The sequence below is a fragment of the Erinaceus europaeus genome, unplaced genomic scaffold, assembly GCF_950295315.1.
Source record: "Erinaceus europaeus unplaced genomic scaffold, mEriEur2.1 scaffold_554, whole genome shotgun sequence".
NCBI lineage: Eukaryota > Metazoa > Chordata > Mammalia > Eulipotyphla > Erinaceidae > Erinaceus > Erinaceus europaeus.
The window spans coordinates 20,577-41,351 of record NW_026648229.1 but is presented as its reverse complement, the minus strand read 5'-3'; the positions used below and the strand labels follow the sequence as shown (position 1 = coordinate 41,351).

The window sequence follows — 20,775 nt, the reverse complement described above, 5'->3', positions numbered from 1 at the left end:
ACAGCAGCAACAAATGTTGGAGAGGCTGTGGAGACAGAGGAACCCTTCTGCACTGCTGGTGGGAATGTAAACTGGTCCAGCCTCTGTGGAGAGCAGGCTGGAGAACTCTCACAAGGCTAGACATAGACCTTCCATATGACCCAGTAATTCCTCTCCTGGGGATATACCCCAAGGATTCCATAATGCCCAATCAAAAAGATATGTGTACACCTATGTTCATAGCAGCACAATTCATAATAGCTAAAGCCTGGAAGCAACCCAGGTGCCCAACAACAGATGAGTAGCTGAAAAAGCTGTGGTATATACACAATGGAATACTATGCAGCTATCAAGAACAATGAACCCACCTTATCTGACCTATCTGGGACAGAGCTAGGAGGAATTATGTTAGGTGAACTAAGTCAGAAAGACAAAGATGAGTATGGGATGGTCCCACTCATCAACAGAAGTTGAGAAAGAAGAACAGAAAGGGAAACTAAAACAGGGTCTGATTAAATTGAGAGTAGGGCAACAAAGTAAAAACCCTGTGGTGAGGGGGAGGGTGGACATTCAGCTTCCCGGGGTGGGGGTGGGTGGGTGGTATGGGACACAGTCTTTTGGTGGTGTTTATGTACACTCCTATTAAAGTATAGCCATATAAATCACTGTTCAATTAATATGAGAGGGGAAAAATTGATCATAAGTCTAGAACTTTTTAAAACACAGACTGAGTCTTTTTAATACATAGGCTGAGTCTTTGCTATGTTGACTCTCTCAAAAGCCTAGACTAGGGAGAACAGAAGCAACTGGTGACACCGCTATATACAAGATGCTGGTTATTATACAGCAAACCCTAACAAAGGACTTTTCAAAATTAACCCAATTACCAAATAATGTGATGATAACAATAACTATCCATTGTCTTCTTGAACCCTAAGACAGCAGGAACCTCACATTTCCACTATAGAGCCTATATTTCCCCCAGTCCTGGAACCTTAGGGTGGGGACCACTTTCCTGCATACTGCTCTCAATTCATATCAAATAATATTGCATCCGCTGATCGCAACCTAATCAATACAAGGAGTGCCACCCCAGCATGCTTCACTTCAGACTGTGTCCAGAGACTTCAGGTGTGGAATGACAACCCTTCAGCTTCATCACTTGGGTGAGACCTTTCCTTTCATAGTATTCTCTAATTCCATTCCAGGTGTTCCAGTCCCCAATAAAGTCCCCAAACCTAGATATAGACCAGGTCCCCTGAGATAGAGCATATGTTCACACGTGTCCATAAACCAGGGAAAAATATATACCTGAAAGCAGAAGTACACAAAGTCTGCAGAGAGTACCCCCCACCCAACACTTCATCTGCACTATTCCAGCCTTTAGGTCCATGATTGTTCAACAATTTGTTTGGCTTTGTATGTTAACTCTCTTTTCAGCCACCAGGTTCCGGATGCCAGCATGATGCCGACCAGACTTCCCTGGACTGAAGACCCCACCAATGTGTCCTAGAGCTCCGCTTCCCCAGAACCCCACTCTACTAGGGAAAGAGAGAGGCAGACTGGGAGTATAGATGGACCAGTCAATGCCTATGTTCAGTGGGGAAGCAATTACAGAAGCCAGACCTTCCACTCTCTGCAACCCACAATGACCCTGGGTCCATACTCCCAGAGGGATAGAGAATGGGAAAGCTATCGGGGAGGGGGTGGGATATGGAGATTGGGTGGTGGGAATTGTGTGGAGTTGTACCTCTCCTATCCTACGGTTTTGTTAATGTCTCCTTTCTTAAATAAATAAATAAATAAATAAAAATAGAAAGTTTTCAATGATGAAAGTTAGGACTCAGATCTTCTCTTGCTTCTTAGTGGTAGTGGCTTTTGATATATTCAGCAGCTAAGATTTTAGGACTTAGAAAAAAATATATTTTTTCCTTTATCACCCTAAACTACTGGTCTTGGTCTTCAATAAGAAACAAGCATTGCACACCTCTATGTTACATGGGTCCCCAGTGCCATGGTCACATGAAGATTAAAATAAAAAGCCCTACCCAAGCAGATATACAATCCACAAGATATATTTTTATTCATGAGGTTCTAGTTCACTTAATAAATTACATAATATTGGGTTGAAGCATCAGATCTGTAAAGAACCCATTAATTTACAATGTATTGTCTGCATAGATGCCAAGTTCAAGTGCACGTACTCAAAGGCTCCCCCTACAGGTCCTGCCGGTTGTTTTGACTACATCCCAGTCCCTCCCCAACCAATACCTTGCTGTAGCTGCTTCTGTGTTCTCTTAGCTTCATTTAATAGTTTGTTGCTGTCAGAACTCAGGATCTTCGATTTTCTTGCAAGATCTCCCTTTATCACTGTCTGAAAGCAAAGTATTTATCAGCCTTAAGCATGTGGTACACCTCAAGAAATATAAAATACAGTCCTTCACTCTACCCCAATCTTTGAAGGATGAGGTTCTAAATTAAGAAGGAAGTTTAGAAAAATTGCTGCTTTAAAAGTACAGTTTGGGGGGAAAATTGTAGTAATCTGATCTCTAAGACCTTGGGAAAACAATGGTGGTATAGCACAGAACTTTGGTGGTGGGAGTGGTGTGGAACAATACCTTTATTATTTTTTTATTTTTTGTTTCATTTTTATTTTTTTTTTTACCAGAGCACTGTTCAGCTCTGGCTTATGGTGGTGCAGGGGCTTGAACCTGGAGCTTTGGAGCCCCAGGCATGAAAGTCTGTTTGCATAACCAATATGCTATCTACTTTCTGCCCATTACCTCTATTATCTTATAATCTTGTAAATAATCATTCAATAATTAATTAATTAAAATTTAAAAAAGTATAATTTGGCTGGGGCAGCCCTTAAGGGAAACTGTATGGAGAGTCTTTAAAAAATAAAAATGGAAAAATCTTACAAACCTGCATTATCACTCCTAGACATTTATCTGAAAGATATGAAAACACTTTAGAAATAAGAGTCAACCCGTATCTGTAACCTTGGGAGAACTACTGCAGTTTCCCATGGAGGGATTGGGGACAAACAGAACTCTGGTGGTTGGAATGATACCGAATTATAGCCCTATTAGCTCATAACTTTTCTTTTCTTTGTCTCCAGGGTTATCACTGGGGCTTAATGCTGGCAGTACAAATCCACTGCTCCTGGCGGCCATTTCTTATAGAATGGGACAGAGAGAAATTGAGAGAGAAGGGGGAGGTAGAGAGGGGAAGATAAAGATAGACACTGTAGACCTGTTCACTGCTTGTGAACCTAACCCCTTGCAGGTGGGGAGCCTGGTGCTCAAACTGGGATCCTTGGGCAGGTCCATGCACTTCCTACTATGTGCGCTTAACCTGATGTGCAACTGCCCAGTCCCTCTCAAAACTTTTTTTTAATCTTATTTTTTAATTTATTTTAAAAATGTTACTTATTTATTGGATAGAGACAGCCAAAAATTTAGAGCACAGAGGGAGATAGGGAGAGAGAAAGACAACAGCAGCGTACTTCACCACTTGCAAACCTTCCTCCCTGCAGGTGGAGACCAGCGGCTTGAACCCGAGTCCTTGCACATTGCAACATGTGCACTCAACCAGGTGCGCCACCACCTGGATCCTTCTCATAATTTTGTAAATCAATATTAAATAACTAATAAAAAATTAAAAATATGTGTGAAAACACTAATATGAAAAGATATATAAACCCACAGTATAATTAGACTATTATATATATATATTATATATATGAACCCACAGTATAGTTAGACTATTAGTTACAGTCAAAATATGGAATTAACTTAGTTATAGAGGACTGGTATAAATAAGTTACACAGTAATACTCATCAGAATACTATGTTGTGTCTTTCAGGAGAAAATGAGTGGACTTGGAAATGAAATAAGAAGTGAAGGACAACTTGTGGTGGCTTTATTCATATATGTAGTATAAAATAAATAAATAAAACAAATGAGTTTTTAAAAAAGATAATAATGAAAATGTCTCTTAGATTCTGTGAAAACTCTGGGTGGGGTCACTGTAGAGATATGGAGTAAGTATGGGAGGTAGGTAGCAGAGTCTCTTTGGTGTAAAGGCACTAGAACTTTCGTGGTGGGTCTGGGGAGTCATGCATATAGATTGATAGATATAAAATTATACTCCACAAACTACATATAATACAGCAAACTAATGTTAAGATTTTTTTTCCCTTACCAGAGCACTGCTCAGTTCTGGCTTATGGTGATGTGGGGGATTGAACCTGGGACATTGGAGCCTCAGGAATGAGATTCTGTTTGCATAACCATTATTCTATTTCCCCCACCCAAGATTTTTTTTAAGTTGAGTTTGGTTAGTCACTTACAACTTAGTGAGGTGGACCCATCTTAACAATTTTTAAAACTTTTTTTCTTCTTTTTATTTGTTATTTAACATTTTTACAAAATTATAAGATTTTTGGTGTGTCATTTCACACCATGGTAAGTGTATGTCCCCATAACAGCCACTACTGCTATAATCACCACAGCTAACACAAATTATGTGACAATTCTTTTGTTTTCTTACTGTCACTTGTAAAATACCCTCTACAATAATTGAAGGCAAAACCAAGTGAATCTTTGGAACATAAAATTCCTTACAGTTTGAGAAGGCCTATTCCTTAACTTTTTGACTGACATTTAATATTTTCTTCTTTGTTTTTGGATACAGTGATATTTGGTGCCTATACGATCCCACAGGACTCCGCAGACATGTCCAACTGTAAGATCAGGTGGTATGGAAGAATCCATTTTCTAACTAACAAAAATTTCTTATTTGGTAAGCATTTATACTTAATCACAGTCTGAAAACATACTTGGTAATAAGCAACAATAAGTATTTATCAGAGTCTATAGTCAATGTAATTTTAAAAATATTTATTTATTTATTTATTCCCTTTTGTTGCCCTTGTTGTTTTATTGTTGTAGTTATTGTTGTTATTGATGTTGTCATTGTTGATAGGACAGAGAGAAATGGAGAGAGGAGGGGAAGACAGAGAGGGGGAGAGAAAGACACCTGCAGACCTACTTCACTGCCTGTGAAGCAACCCTCCTTGCAGGTGGGGAGCTGGGGGCTCTAACTGGAATCCTCAGGATCCTTGTGCTTTGCGCCATGTACGCTTAACTCGTTGCGCTACCGCCCGACTCCCATTCAATGTAATTTTATCTGCTTTTGCAAATGAATTTTTTACACTGGGCTACATCAATCACTCAAGTAAATAGATGAATGACACATATCCAGAGCAGAGTCTACTGTGCAAGCAAGTACCCACCTGGAAGGCAGACTCAGACGCACTGCTGGCCCTGTCCGCCGCCTCTTCAGCGGCCTTGATGGCATTGAGGATGCTTTCATAGGCTGTAGCAGCCTCTAGAGCACAGCGCACCAGCTCGTCTCCACTGGCATTCCTCTTAATCCTGGAAGACAGATGAGTGAAGTGCCCCGGGGCACTCCCCAGCCAGCAGCTAAGGCCCCCTAAGGCACCCTGGTTCTTAGGACAAGTAGAGGCCTGAAAATGCAAACTCTGCAGTTCTGCCCCCAAGAGCCAGCCCCCACTGCTCCCCATCAGGTCTGCACACATGCTGCCCTTCATCCAGTTCTGGGGATCCCATCCAGCCACCCATGGAAGTTTACAAATGACTCCAGCAGCACGCAGCTAGGTGCTGGGGCCCACTCACTCTTCCAGCTGCTTTGCCAGCTTTTGCAAGTCCTGGGCACGATTTTCTGCCTCCACCACAAGGGAAGTCTTGCTAGCAGATTTGGAAAGTTCTCTCACTTTATCACTTAGTTCACGTCGTGCTTCATTTAAAGTGGCAGCTAATTTCTCATATTTCTGTTTTAATTTCCAGGTAAAAAGAAGCCGTGTACATTGGGAGAAAGCACATGTTATATATATATATATATTTAATTCTGTCATAAATGACCACATTTCCAGGGGTCATCAAATGAGCAGTTTTCTGAGCCCACTCACCATGCAAATTAATCTTCAGCTATTTTGAATAGTGACACTGAGAACATCTCCCAAGTTATGCCACCAATTTGGAGATTTTTTGATAAATGTTATAAAGATATATTGGTATCACCAGCATATAGCTATACTAAGCTAAAACACTTCATGATTTACAAAAAACATTCATAAAAAAAGAAAAGAAAAAAAAGAAAAAGGATTCATCAGATATTTTCATGTTCACTGGGATACTGAGAAATACTGTCATTCCTTATCAGTCCAAAATGACTTCTGTTAATGAATGTATGCTTGATATCTTAAACAAGACCTTAAAATTTCTTTTGGTACCACAAAATTAATACATGCCCACTGTAGGAAAAGTAGGTAAAAAGGATACAGCAGGAGTAGACAGTAGCAGAGGGTTAAGTGCATGTGGCACAAAGCACAATGTCTGGTGTAAGCATCCAGGTTCCAGCCCCCAGCTCCTCACCTGCAGGGGGGTTGCTTCACAGGCGGTGAAGCAGGTTTGCAGGTGTCTATCTTTCTCTCTCCCTCTCTGTCTTCCCCTCCTCTCTCCATTTCTCTCTGTCCTATCTAACAACAATGACAGCAATAACAACAACAATAACTACAACAACAATAAAAAGCAAGGGCAACAAAAGGGAAAATAAATAAATATAAAACATTTTTTTAAAAAAGGATACATTCACCCTCCACCCACAGGGAAGTATCACTGTTAGCATTTTGTTATATTTCTTTCTTTTGAAAAGGCATATGTGGAGGGAAAATAGGTCATCTCATCTCATAGTTTCTCCCAACATAATTTCAAGTGGTTTTGATTTTTCAGAGAACAAGTTTTGTCTCTACCTCATGGCTTTCTCCCATCAGCTGCAGCAAAGAGCTGACTTGCAGTAAGGAAGAGTCTGAAGTGGTGAGATACTTGGTGAACTCATTCTGGAGAGCATTCATTTCTTTAACTTTTTTCTGGAGTGAATAAAAAAAAAAGAATATCTGTTTTACCCACATGACATACTATCAGAAGGTACAGACATGCTTACTGGACAGCAGTACATGAGTTAGAAGGTTTCTGTGAATCTAAAGACTCTTGGTGACTATAAGGTCAGGGGAAATAACTCCTTCTGCCCACTTCTCTTCATTTCTTTATATATATATATAATCAGTTCACTTTGTAGTGTAACTGTGCTGTTACAGTTTCCTCAAACTATATGCCAATGAAACAGTGGTACTGCTGTTAATGAAAGTTTATACATTGGGGCCAGCTCAGCCAGTAACATGGACAGATCTCTAAGCTGTGATTTATAGGTCAGCAGGAGAGAGTTTTAGACCAATAAACCAGCATCAGCCCTCAGCACACTTTATATAGGGCAGCAAGGGCACTCTGACAATGAACCTGAGGTTACCAGAGTCCAGAAACCAAATTTGCTCCCTTCCTGACACTTAAGAGATACCCTTTCTTTTTTTTTTAATTTTCTCCCTTTTGTTGCCCTTGTTGTTTATTATCATCCTTATTATTGCTGTCATTGTTGTTGGATAGGACAAACAGAAATGGAGAGAGGAGGGGAAGGAAGAGAGGGGGGAAAAAGATAGACACCTGCAGACCCTGCTTCACCACCTGTGAAGTGACTCCCCTGCAGGTGGGGAGCTAGGGACTTGAACCAGGATCCTTATTCCAGTCCTTGCACTTAGTGCCATGTGTGCTTAACCCACTGCGCCACAGCCCAGCTCCAAAGATACCTTTTCTCCCTTCCTACCTTTTTGACTGACTTCCTTCCTTCCTTCTTTCCTTCCTTCCTTCCTTCCTTCCTTCCTTCCTTCCTTCCTTCCTTCCTTCCTCTCCCTCTCTCTTTCTCCTTTCTTTCTTTCTTTCTTTCTTTCTTTCTTTCTTTCTTTCTTTCTTTCTTTCTTTCTTTCTTTCTTTTTTAACCAGAGCACTGCTCAGCTCTGGTTTATGGTGGTATAAGGGATTGAACCTGGGACTTTGGAGCCTCAGGCATGAGAATCTGTTTGCATAACCATTATGCTATCTACCTCTGCCCACCTTTCTTTCTTTCTTTCTTTCTTTCTTTCTTTCTTTCTTTCTTTCTTTCTTTCTACCTTCCTTTCTCTTTCTTTTTTATCAAGTTGTTCTTTGGGGGGTCAGTCCCATGTTGTTTCACTTTGATCTTACTCTCATTAAATAGTCTCTCATATTTCTGTTGTTCTAGAATTTAATACATATAAAATATAAAAATCTGGGGAGTACTGGTTCACCTGGTTGACTGCAAGTGTCACCATGCACAAGACCTGGACTAGAGCCCATGCTCCCCATCTGCAGAGGGAGGCTACATGAGAAGTGAAGCAGGTCTGCAGGTGTCTGTCTTTCTTTCTCCTTATCTATCTCCCCTTCCCCTCTCAATTTCTCTCTGTCCTATCCAATAAAATGGAAAAACAAAGCAAACAGACAAAAAGAAAATAGAAAAAGTGGTGGAGTCTTAATGCAGGAACTTAGCAATAACTGTAGTGGCTATACACACACACACACACACACACACACACACACACACACACATATATATTTACTTATATATTCTGTCCTTGCAACTCCTGCATGGCCTGTACTTTTTTTAATACTTATTTTCCCTTTTGTTGCCCTTGTTTTATATTATTGTAGTTATTGTTGTTGCTATTGATATTGTTGTTGTTAGATAGGACAGAGAGAAATGGAGAGAGGAGGGGAAGACAGAGAGGGGAAAAGAAAGATAGACACCTGCAGACCTGCTTCACCGCCTGTGAAGCAACTCCCCTGCAGGTGGGGAGACGGGCTCAAACCAGGATCCTTACGCTGGTCCTTACACTTTGCACCACGTGTGCTTAACCCACTGCGCTACTGCCCGACTCCCAGCCTGTACTTTTTAATAATTTCTTATTAATTAGATATTGGACTAAAATTCCTTTGGCTATAATCATAATGATGTTTTCATATTTGACATCAAAAGTCAGTTATTTAAAACATATATTCATTGAATTACAGCAATATTAGTTTAGTTTCTCATCTATGTGACAACAGGATTGCTCTAGTACCCTTTTAGTCAGAGGTGGAATGAAGTCATTTTTTCTGGTGTCTCTGTGGATTTAGTTCAAAATCATTTCTGGCTGCTTAAGCACTAGGCATGACTTTGTCTTACATTTAATCTCCACTTCTTATTTGAATAGGGTTGGACCTGGCTCTGCTGTTTTTGTTAACAATAAGCATAAAGACCCCTCCTCCATCATCCTTGTCAATGGTGAAAGCAGGCAGGTTCTGCACCATGAGCTCACCTTGACAGTCTCCAAAGCCCTCTCGTTTTCCAGGTTGAGGCCAGTGGCCCGCTTTGCTTGGGCAGTTGCCTCCTTTAACACAGCACGGAGGCTACTGACTTTAGCTTCATATTCACTTAAAGAGTCCCGCATCCTCTTAACAAGTGCACCGTTTTCCATCTGGTAGCTTTCCAACCAGCTCCTTATCTGATTCAGCACTGTAACACACCACTTTATTTTTTACACTTGGGAGAAGAGTACACTGAAGCAGAGATATAAAACTACAAAAGGAGAATTGATTTTCTGCTCACTTCCTGATTCTTCTTGAATTTGTAAGGGCAACTGACATTCATACAACACCTGCTGTGTGCACTGGACACAGTGTCTCATTTAACTTTCAGGAAAAACATGTGAATATAGTCACTATCATTCACAGGCTTCGGATAGAAAAATGGAAGCCCTGAGAACTTAGGTGATGGCCCAACTTTGCAGGACCAGCCAACTTTGCAACTTGAAGTAGATCTACAAGTTTAAAATGTATGCTCTTTCTACTCAAATACTATCTCCTTGCAGTTGAAGCCAAGATCAAGAGTAAATTTAAATAGTGCAAATCTAAGAGAAATGTGCTCTCTGAACACTGACTGTCTTACTAAACAATAAAGATCAGTACTTGAAAAATTATGCACTAAACTAATATTTCTCACAGTGCCAAGCTAATCAGGCATTTCCCTGTTCAAAATATCTAGCTATACTGCTAATTTGCCATAATTTTCTCATCTTTTGCTTTTCCAATAACACAAGTATCAATTTGTGATTTAAAAATCCAAGAGAGGAGAAATGGCCAGTGGAAATGATATTATAAGAAAGCTGAGAGAAGTTAGTCATACAAGTATGGTAATGTGCACCAGGGAGATAGCTCAGCTTGTTACAGTGCAGAACTTTCATGCCTGAAGTCCCAGAGGCTACGAGTTCATTCCCTGGTACCCTTCTGAGGTAAAGCTGAGCAATGTGTTGGTCTTTCTCTCCCCTCTCGTTCTCTACCACAAAAAATAAATTTGTTAGAAATAAGAATGTTCCAGTAACTAATATTTAATATATTAGAGGTAGAAGTTCTTTTTTGCCTGATGGTAGGAAGATATATTCACAAATTACTTGCTAACTTAGAAGACTGCCTGTTCTCAACACCTGAGTCAGGCTCTCACAAGAACATGTGTTGAAATGATGAGCTCTTCCACATCTAAGCATCCTACCCTGTGCACACTGCTACCAACTATTAGGTGAGTTGGGTTCAGAAATCTGAAAATGTCCTTACGGAGCTGAGCCTCTCTTTTTTCAGCTTCTGCTTCTCGCAGGTATTTGGCAAAGTTGCGGTTCCGCAATTCCCTCATCATACGTTCTGCTTCAGCCAGCTGTCTGGAAACGTCACCCGAAGGCAGGTTGTTTCCTTCACCATCTGTCCCAGAAATCTGCTTCAAAAGAACTAAGGAACATCAACAGTTTATTAAGCTGGAATTCTGAGCCCCAGTTGCCAGATATCTCTCTAGGCAGGTATTTCTATGGAGTCCATGTTAAATTTTTTAGTATTCCCACAGAATCTTTTTCATAATGTGGAACTCTTCAAGGGAAATTATCCCATGGTTTAAAAAAAATACATAATATATAAAAAATGTCTTATGGGGCTGAGTGACTTCTTACTGTGTACATTCCAGATGGCATTTTTAATCTTTGTGTCCAGCTCTTTGGCACTTTGGGTTGTTTGATCAACATTGTTATATAATGTTTGCACTTTCCTGGAGTTGACTTGAACCTATATAAAAATATATTTACTAGTTAACAAAGTAAGTTGATGAAGGTGGAACTAATAATACTTTGAAAGTAAAAAAAAAAAAAGGAAGGAAGGAAGAAAGAAAGAAAGAAAAAAGATTAATGTTATTGACCAAATATATTACCTTTTCTTGCAATGTCTCAAATTCATGATTTAAATTACTCAGTTCTTTTTCCAAGCCATCCATCTTTGAACCATGATTTGAAATAGTAGAACGGTAGTTGAGTAGCTGATTCTGAAAGTATAACACAGTTAATGTCCCTATACACAATGCAGTATTACTCAGCATTAAAAAAAAAACTATATTGTGACCTTTGGGACAACATGAATGCAACTGGCATTGAGTATGCTTAGGGAAGTAAGTAAGGAAGTGAAGGACAACTACGGAATAATTTCACTCATATGTGGAATATAAAGAATTGAATCAAATAAAACTGAAAAATGAAAAACAATACAGATAGTCAACTCATATCTATGACCTTAGGAGAACCATGGAGGTTCCCATTGGAGGAGGTGGGGGTACAGAACTTTGGTGGTGAGCAGTGTAGAATTAGACACATATTCTTATAAGAATTATCATATATTCTTATAAGTCATTATTAAATCACTAATAAAGAAAATTGATGTCCTTTTAGAGTAGAAATTTTATTGCTCTTGTTTTTTTATTGTTGTCGTAGTTATTAGTGTTATTGTTGTTGCTGATGTTTTCGTTGTTGGATAGGACAAAGAGAAATGGAGAGAGGAGGGGAAGACAGAGAGGGGGAGAGAAAGATAGACACCTGCAGACCAGCTTTACCGCCTGTGAAGCAACTCCTCTGAAGGTGGGGATCCAGGGGCTTGAACCAGGAGCCTTGCACCGGTCCTTGCGCATCACACCACGTGTGCTTAACCTGCTGTACTACCACCTGACCCCCTAGAGTAGAAATTTTAAAGGAGTCATAGCAACTTGTAAATCTGATAAAGATTCACTTTGCAAGACCAATGCTGGTTCCACAAGGAAAGAAAAAGTTTCCTTGAAATCACTCCATTCCCAGAATGGTGCTCTGGTTCTTTCTCTCCCACCATTCCCACCCCACTGCCTCTCACTAGTAAATAAATAAAGATTTAAAAGGAAAAACAAGGGTTAAAAAGATGGGATCGAACTCTGGGTCTTGGAAGGTACACCTCACTGAATCTCATCTCCTTCATTAGAAAACAGGGGATTATAATATTAAGCTGTTGGTTTATTTCTTAGGATAAGTGGGTAAAGTAGTACAAAATATTATGTCCATACAAACATTTCAAAATGGTGTTTCCACTTCCTATGTATTACTATTGAGTTATCACAGTGTTTATGTGATAAAATCAGAAGATACAGTTTAACTTTACTAAAATGAAAAGTTGAGGGACACCATCCTAAAGAATGTAAAAATATTGAGTGAGAAGCATAGTATTTTTTATTTTATTTTATTTTATTTTGCCACCAGGGTTATCTCTGGGGCTGGGTGCTGGCTCTATGAATTCACTGTTCCTGGAGGCTATTTTTCCAATTTATTGGATAGGACAGAGAGAAATTGAGAGGGGAGAGGGAGATAGAGGGGGGAGAGAAAGATAGACACTTGCAGACCTACTTTGCCACTTGTGAAGAGTTCCTCCTGTAGGTGGGGAGCTGGTTGTTTGAAAGCAGAACCTTGTGTGGGTCCTTATGCTTAGTACTATGTATGCTTAACCATTTGCACCACTGTGCACCACTGTCTGCCCTCCACCCTACCCTACATGGAGTTAAATCTCCTTCTGTACTTGAGATATATTCATTCATGCAGCAACTGTGCCATAAGTATCTGCTCTGGGTCAGGGTCAGAGTCAGGGTCAGGCACAAGCTGGGTCCACATGGTAATTACCCTCAGGTCCTTGGTCTGGGTCTCCAAGTGCCTCATCTGTTCCAAAAGGCCTGTACTGGCACTCAGCCCCTCCAACTGAGACTTGAGCAGGCGAAGCTCATCACCCATGGTGGCCAGGTCATTCAAGAGGGTCATCACACAGCTGTCACAATCTGTTAGGGGCATGAACAAAGACCAATGTACAGCAGGATGGAAGCACAAGGGCTGTGCATCCCAGTTAATGTGCACATAGAGCAGAACAGAGAAAAGTTACAATCCTGGAGTTCTTAAGGAGGGACACAGATTCTGAGAAAGAGAGAGCTGTAGACAGGAAGCATTTCAATTACTTTTATTTTATTACTTTTGCTGCCAGGGTTATCTCTGGGGCTTGGTTATCCCGCACAAGGACCCCAGTGTTCCTTGCAACCACCTTCCTTCCTTCCTTCCTTCCTTCCTTCCTTCCTTCCTTCCTTCCTTCTTCTTTCTTTTTTTCTTTCATCTTTCTTTCTTTCTTTCTTTCTTTCTTTCTTTCTTTCTTTCTTTCTTTCTTTCTTTCTTTTTTCCCCTCCCTTACTTCCTTCAACAGAGAAAGAGAGAGAGAGAGACAGACAACTGCATTAGTTAGGTCCTTGAATCTGGGTTCTTATGCATGGCAATTTATATACACCAGAGGGTACACCACCACCCAGCCATGAAAGGAAGCAGTTTAACAAGAAATGGTAGGGTGGGGAAATAGGAGAAAGGGTTCAAAAAGTACAGATTTCCAACTATAAGATAAATAAGCTCTGGAAACATAATTATGACTATGGACAAAGGAACTGTTGTATACCTTAATGCTACTAAGAAAGTAAAAGTCCTTATCACAAGGAAAAATTGTACATATGTAGAACAGCAATAAATTTACTGTGTGAATCATTTCATAATATACATGCATGACAAATTATCATGTCACACTCTTTCAACTAATATGGTATTAGTCATCAATTACATATCAATAAAAGGTGAGGGGGAAAGGAAATGGTGATTCTATAAAATCTGTTGTGGGGGGAAAGAGATGAACAGCTTTACTGAATGCTTGCTATTTATCAGGCATTGTGATAAGGGTTTTACAAGCATTTTTTTCTAGCAACCTTCGGAATCCTATATAGTTAGCATGAGATTGGTATAAATAGGATATCTATTTTACAAGTAACAAAACTAAGAGAAATAAATCTAGTTACCAAGGTCATACAACTAGTAGTTGACAGAGAATAGATCTGACTCATAAGTATTCCTTCTCCCACTTTCCTCCATCACTGCTTTCCCAGACTGGAAGCTGTATTTCCCAGTTTGGAACGCAAGTATCACAAGTAAATCTCACACACAAAAAAGGATGTTTCTTTTCTCACCATCACATTCTTCTCCAGGGCCACCATCTTTGGGTTCTTGGCTTATGCAGTCTGAAATGAGATAATATTGAAGAAAATATTGTTAGTGCATTTAGTATTCAGCTTCTTTCTAACTTGACTTTCAGGAAAGTCAGTTTTAAAAGATTGTAGTGATCTAAATACCTAACACAACAGCCCACCCCACCCCCATGTCACTGACTGGAGAGCAAGATTTCTTATCTCTAAACACAATAGCAACAGGAGTTCCCCAGCAGCTTCCTTTCAGTTTCTCCCCATAAAGGTTTGTGACAATCTTATTAAATGAAGACTCCTGGCCATTAATATTAAGGATCTCTTCACTTGATGGCATCCTATAGACAAGAACGGTAGATTATAGACATATAGACATATAGACTATAGACATATATGGCATCCTATAGACAAGAACTATAGACAAGAATGGTCAATAAACATCCATTGAGCACTGAGTACCATTATATGCCATGATAGATGCAAGACAAAGCCATAGAGACAAAAATCCTTGCTGTCTTGTGGTTTAAAAGTTCCATGGGGGAGTTGGGCGGTAACGCAGTGGGTTAAGCACATGTGGCGCGAAGCACAAGGACTGGTGTAGGGATCCTGGTTCCAGCCCCCGGCTCCCCACCTTCAGGGGAGTCACTTCATAGGTGGTGAAGCAGGTGTTCATGTGTCTATCTTTCTCTCCCCCACTCTGTCTCCCCTCCTCTCTTGAATTCTCTCTGTCCTATCCAATGACAGCAACAATAACAACAATAATAATAATAACCACAACAATGATAAAACAACAAGGGCAATAAAAGGGGAAAAATAGTCTCCAGAAGCAGTGGATTTGTGGTGCAGGCACCAAGCTCTGGAAATAACCCTGGAGGCAAAAAAAAAAAAATTCCATGGGGAAGAGAAACAGAGGGGGAAGCAGAGACCCTACCACATCTCCCCCCCCCCCCCCCACTGCACCACATACTCCAACAAAAATTGCTCTCTGGTTCGAAGTCATTCATTAATGTCTTTGCTACAAGTGGCCCTACCCTAACCCAGTCCAGTCAGACCACTGTGCTCAAAGTCTAGAGTCTGGAGGCTACTGCTATAACCTGCCATAACTCTCTGACCCTGTGCATCACTGAGAAGGGAATATGTAAAAGCAACTATAATCAATATATATATTGATTATATATAATATAATATATATAATATAATAATATTATAATAATATATAATATATATATTATATGTTATAAGCCCTCTTGCAGGCCTTCCCAGGACCTTTCCCTCATAGTGAAGCAGCAATGGTAGGAACTGCCCCAGTCTCTGAAGGGAGGCTCGAGGAAGACTGGTCCTGAAATGAATGCCGCCTGCAATGTTCCCAGCTGTGTCCATGAACTTCAAGCTCAGACCAATAGGGACTCAGAGGTTACACAGACTCTTTTGCTAAACATATATATAGGCCCTGGGTCAGGTGAATGGGTAAATAGTTACTTTTATTCACAGTTCTTTTTTTTTTTTTTAAAAAAGGAGCTATTCTCTGCCTTAATCCAAATTTCTAGCCCTTTACTCTAACATCATTTTCTCAGATAATATTTTTGTTCAATTCCATGTTAGCTATCAAACTCAAGCAAAAAATTATAATGAGCCCCTTGGAACATGCCTACAATGGACTCCCTAGCTTCTTTCCACCCTAAGATCCTTATTCTCATCTGGTCTACTCCTACTTTTTGTTTCTGGTTCATTAATAATCTTGTCCTGCTTTGTATCTTGCTGCCTTTTAGCCACCAAGTTGCAGACACTATCATGATTCCATCCTGACTTCCTTAGGCAGGTGACCTCACCAACATGTCCTGGAACCCCAATGCTTCAGAGCCCTGCCCCACTAGGGAAAGATAGAAGCAGGCTGAGGGTATGAATTGACCTATAGAGAAGCAATTACAGAAGACAGACCTTCTACCTTCTATACCCTCAAAATAATTTTGATCCATACTGCCAGTGGGGGAGAAGTGATAGGAAATGGGGAAACGACCAGAAGTCCAACTCCATCAGGAACCAGAGAGAGAAGAAAAAAGGAGGGACATTTGAATGGAATAATAGGTGTCTATGTGACTTGGAAAGGAAGATAAGATGAAACCTTAAAAAAGGAGTGGGGGCCAAATATATATAAATATAGACATATAGGTAGAAATAATAGTTGACCCACAGCTGCAACCTTGGGAGAACTTCCAATGGAGGGATTGGGCATCCAGAACTCTGGGTGGGAAGGGAGCAGAGTTGTACCTTTGATAACTTATGATTTTGTAAATCAGTATTAAATAACTAATTAAAAAACATCACTACATGAGGTGGTATTGTAGGGAAACCACATATATATTACAGTATATGCGTAGCACCCCAGGGAGCAACAGATCATCTGGTTTCAGACAGGAGCTCGGTGAAGACAGTGAAATCTACTAGGATTGTATTACTCCCTCAGGTAACAATGAATTCATTTACTTCCAACAGCGATCTGAAGCCTTTTTATACTGCCTACTAAAGTCACATCTCCACACTCACACTTATGGGTGGATTATTTTTCAATTCAACTGGAGAGCCACCTGGTTATCCTTACTATAATTTGTCTTGTCAGAAATTACCTATCATGTCTGAATGTTGAAGCCTTTTCGTAACCTAAATGTGCCACAGGAGGCACTATCTGTCCCAACTTTGTGCCGGCCATCTGATTAGAGACTGGGCATTCCATCTTTATTTCCATTCAAGTAAAAAAATATGAACAAGGAGGAAGTGAGGAGGGAACCCAAGGGCATGATAACTGCTCTGCCATTCTAGACTGATCTTTATCCATCCACACTGCATTCCTTTGCGAACAACCACTTGACTGGGTTGGTTCTTCATCTTGTTATAGCTATACCATGGGGGATTTTATCTAAGAGTTTGGTGTCAGATTATGTCAATGACACTTTCCTAAATCACACCAATATTCTCAGTCAAAGAAGGAAGAGGAAAGTCTTCTTCTGGTTTACAAAGTGAATATTCCTTGAAGGAAACTTATTGCTACTATGTATTGCTATTACATTGAGTGCTTTGATATCTTCAGGCACATACATAAAGTTGACATGATAACTTTTTTAAAAATTATTTTAAAGAGACAGAGAAATAAAGAGGAAAGAAAATATAGAGTAGAAAAGAGAGAAACCTACAGCACTATTTCACAACTGTCAAAGCTTTCCCTCTGTAGGTGAGGAGTGGAGGCTGGAACCCAGGTCCTTGCACACTGTAACAGATACACTCAGCCAGGTGGACCATCACCCAGTCCCAACACAGTAATTTTGCTGTGTCCCCAGGAGAGCCTAGTAAGTCATCAGAATAGATTCTGAAGGTTATTTTTTACTACAATTAAATGAATGTTAAGACGATGGATTACTTTTTGTAGTCACTGGGGCTTAACCACTGCAGATCGACCTTTCCAGATAGAAAAAGGTTGAGAAAGTGAGCAAGAGAAAAGCACCACAGCAGCCGTTTCCCATTCTGGTGGGGAATGGACTTGAACCTGTGCTGTGTGCATGATAAAGCAACTGCACAAGAAATTGATTTATTTCATATTTTATTGATTTAATAGCGATTTATAAAATCATAAGGTAATAGGGCTATGATTCCATACCACTTCCACCATAAAATTCGGTGCCCCTCTACCACAATAACCACCATAGTTCTCCCAAGGTCTTAGATGTAAGTTGAGTGTGTGTGTATGTGTGCGTGTGTATACACATATACTATTATATTTGACATGTTATATATGAACACTATAGATATATTTAAAAGTTCTTGTTTCTATTCTCTATATTCCACTTGAGTGAAATCAGCTGTTCTTCACTTCCTTACTTACTTTAATGTTCATAATCACCACCAGTTCCAACCATTCTGTCCCACAGAGTACATTATAGTCTTTTAAATTGCATAATTGCGCTTTCTTTTTTTTTTCAAGAAAAAAAGCTTTATTTATTTATTTATTTGCTACTAGTGTTTCGTTGATTTCAGTCCATGCATTATAAATCCACTGCTTGGGGAGTCGGGCTGTAGCGTAGCAGGTTAAGTGCAGGTGGCGCTAAGCACAAGGACCCGCAAAAATCCACTGCTCCTGGTGGCCATTTTCTTTTCTTTTTTTTTTTTTTTTGATAGGGCAGAGAGAAACTGAGAGGAGAGGGAGAGAGACAGAGAGACACCTGCAGTACTTGCTTTACCACTCATGCCGTGCAGGTGGGAAGCTGTGGGATTAAGGGGATTTCAAAATAGTGTTCTTATGCTTGGCGACATGTGTGCTTAACCAGGTGCACCACCATCTGGCCCTCTGAATAGTATTTAAAATATTTTTAATTATTTTTTATTTTTATTGTCTTTATTTATTTATTTATTTATTTATTTATTTATTGGACAGAGACAGCCAGAAATTGAGAGGGAAGTGGGATAGAGAGGGAGAGAGACAGAGAGACACCTGCAGACCTGCTTCACCACTTGTGAAGCTTTCCCCCTGCAGATGGGGGGAGGCACTGGGGGCTTGAACCCAGGTCCTTGTGTACTATAATATAACCAGGTGTGTCACCACCTGGCCTGTACTTTTTAAAGGAGATGCCTGATGAATTTTCTTCTTCTTTTGTAATTGTAACACTCAAATGAGTGATTTTTATTCCAGTGCGAAACAACTGATTTTTAAAAGTTTACCATACCCCTGCAATCTTAGTCTTGTAAGCCACAATTAAACCACTTAGTAACACAATTTATTTTAAATTTTCTATTTGAAATGAGTTTTTACCAAGACTGTAAATACTAATTAAGCATTCCCAAGATTGTCAAAGCAATGGGATAATTCCTTAGGTGGAATTATGTACTACATATTCTAAAAATGTGGGCTCCTTTTTGGGCTGTTTTACACAAGTTTTATAAGTGTGGGTCATCAGACCTGAGCAAGTCTTACCTCCTGTTAGTGGGTCACAACTGGCCAACTGGCCATTACTGTTACAATTGCATGGTTGGCAGCTCCCTCCAAATTTCTGGGGATTTCCAAAATATCCTGGTGCACACCTACACAAAATAAGAAAAAAGAAAAGAAACACTCAAACAACTCATTTATTTATTAATTATGCCTCCAGGATTACTGCTGGGGCTTCGGTGCCAACACAACAAATCCACTACTCCTAGTGGCCACTTTTTCCAATTTTTTTTCCATTTTATTCTATAGGACAGAGAGAAAATGAGGGGGGGGGAAGGCAGACACATACACACACACACACACACACACAGAGAGAGAGAGAGAGAGAGAGAGGGAGAGATAAAAGCCTGCAGGCCTGCTTCACTACTCACGAAGAATCCCTGCTGCAGGTGGGGAGCAGAGGCTCAAACCCAAGTCCTTGCATGGGTCCCTGTGCTTAGTACTATGTGTGCTTAACCTGGTGCACTACAGCCTTGCCTCCAACTCATTATTCCACTCAATTTTCGCAATTTTTAGTTTCATATTTGGGGTATTATAGTGTAATGTGAGGAAGGCTACATCATTTTACAAGAATGAATAGGTCTCAGTACTGATACTTAAAACTTAATGAAGGTTAAGTAAGCTTCCTTCCTCCTGACACTTAGGATAACAAAGTTCTCAGTAACCTCTATAACCAAATGGCAAACAAACAAAATACAAAGGGGAACAAGTGGTTTAACCTATAGGAAAATAAGGGGAGAAGGTATTTAGTTTAAGAGTTATGTTTTTTGAACATGCTATACAGGTAGACATTACTTAACTTATGGGCAATTTCTTCAAATATATATATATATATATATATATATATATATATATATATATATATATATATATATATATATATCACCAGGGTTATGGCTGGGACATGGTGCCCCCATGACAAATCCATCACTCCAGGTGGAATTTCCCCCCCCTTTTCTCTTTTTATTTCATAGGACAGAGAGAAAATGAGGGGGTTGAAGAAAACAAAGAAAAAAGATACCTGCAACACTCCTTCACTAGCCCTAAAGCATCCCCCCCTGCAGATGGGGACAAGGGGCTTGAGCTCAGGTTCTTGCACATGGTAATATGTTTGCTGACCTGGGTATACTACCACCAGGTCCCCCAAGTTCACAAAATTTCAGAGTTTTGTATATAAGGGGATCTTATTAGTATTTTCTACTGTATCATTTCAACTCTGTAGAATTCAAACTGCACCTAATACTCCAGTTACATGTTCTTCTTCTTCTAGCGTTTGCCCTTCTTCCGTAGCCAGTCAACAGCGTCAGGTTGAGCCTGATGTAAAGTTTTGAGACCTCCTTTGAATCTGGAGAGGTGGCAGTCATTGACTATGTGGGTCATAGTCTGTCTGGAGCCACAGGGGCAGTTCGGGTCATCTCTGGCTCCCCAGCGATGGAACATAGCGGCGCACCGGCCATGGCCTGTTCGA

General features: G+C 40.1%; 1 protein-coding gene across 1 annotated transcript in view; it reads right to left on the bottom strand.

The window, feature by feature from the left end:
* LOC103125571 (laminin subunit alpha-3) overlaps positions 1 to 20,775 on the bottom strand; it is a 77,796-nt gene that overhangs the window by 40,174 nt on the left and 16,847 nt on the right. Inside the window, exons 5-15 of the mRNA XM_060184847.1 lie at positions 19,293 to 19,399; positions 14,321 to 14,371; positions 12,954 to 13,105; positions 11,198 to 11,308; positions 10,944 to 11,055; positions 10,561 to 10,728; positions 9,270 to 9,466; positions 6,819 to 6,935; positions 5,683 to 5,837; positions 5,280 to 5,421; positions 2,251 to 2,353 (exon numbers count right to left, since the gene is read on the bottom strand). Of these exons, the coding sequence (XP_060040830.1) occupies positions 2,251 to 2,353; positions 5,280 to 5,421; positions 5,683 to 5,837; positions 6,819 to 6,935; positions 9,270 to 9,466; positions 10,561 to 10,728; positions 10,944 to 11,055; positions 11,198 to 11,308; positions 12,954 to 13,105; positions 14,321 to 14,371; positions 19,293 to 19,399 (1,415 nt within the window). The remainder of the gene's footprint in view (positions 1 to 2,250; positions 2,354 to 5,279; positions 5,422 to 5,682; positions 5,838 to 6,818; positions 6,936 to 9,269; positions 9,467 to 10,560; positions 10,729 to 10,943; positions 11,056 to 11,197; positions 11,309 to 12,953; positions 13,106 to 14,320; positions 14,372 to 19,292; positions 19,400 to 20,775) is intronic.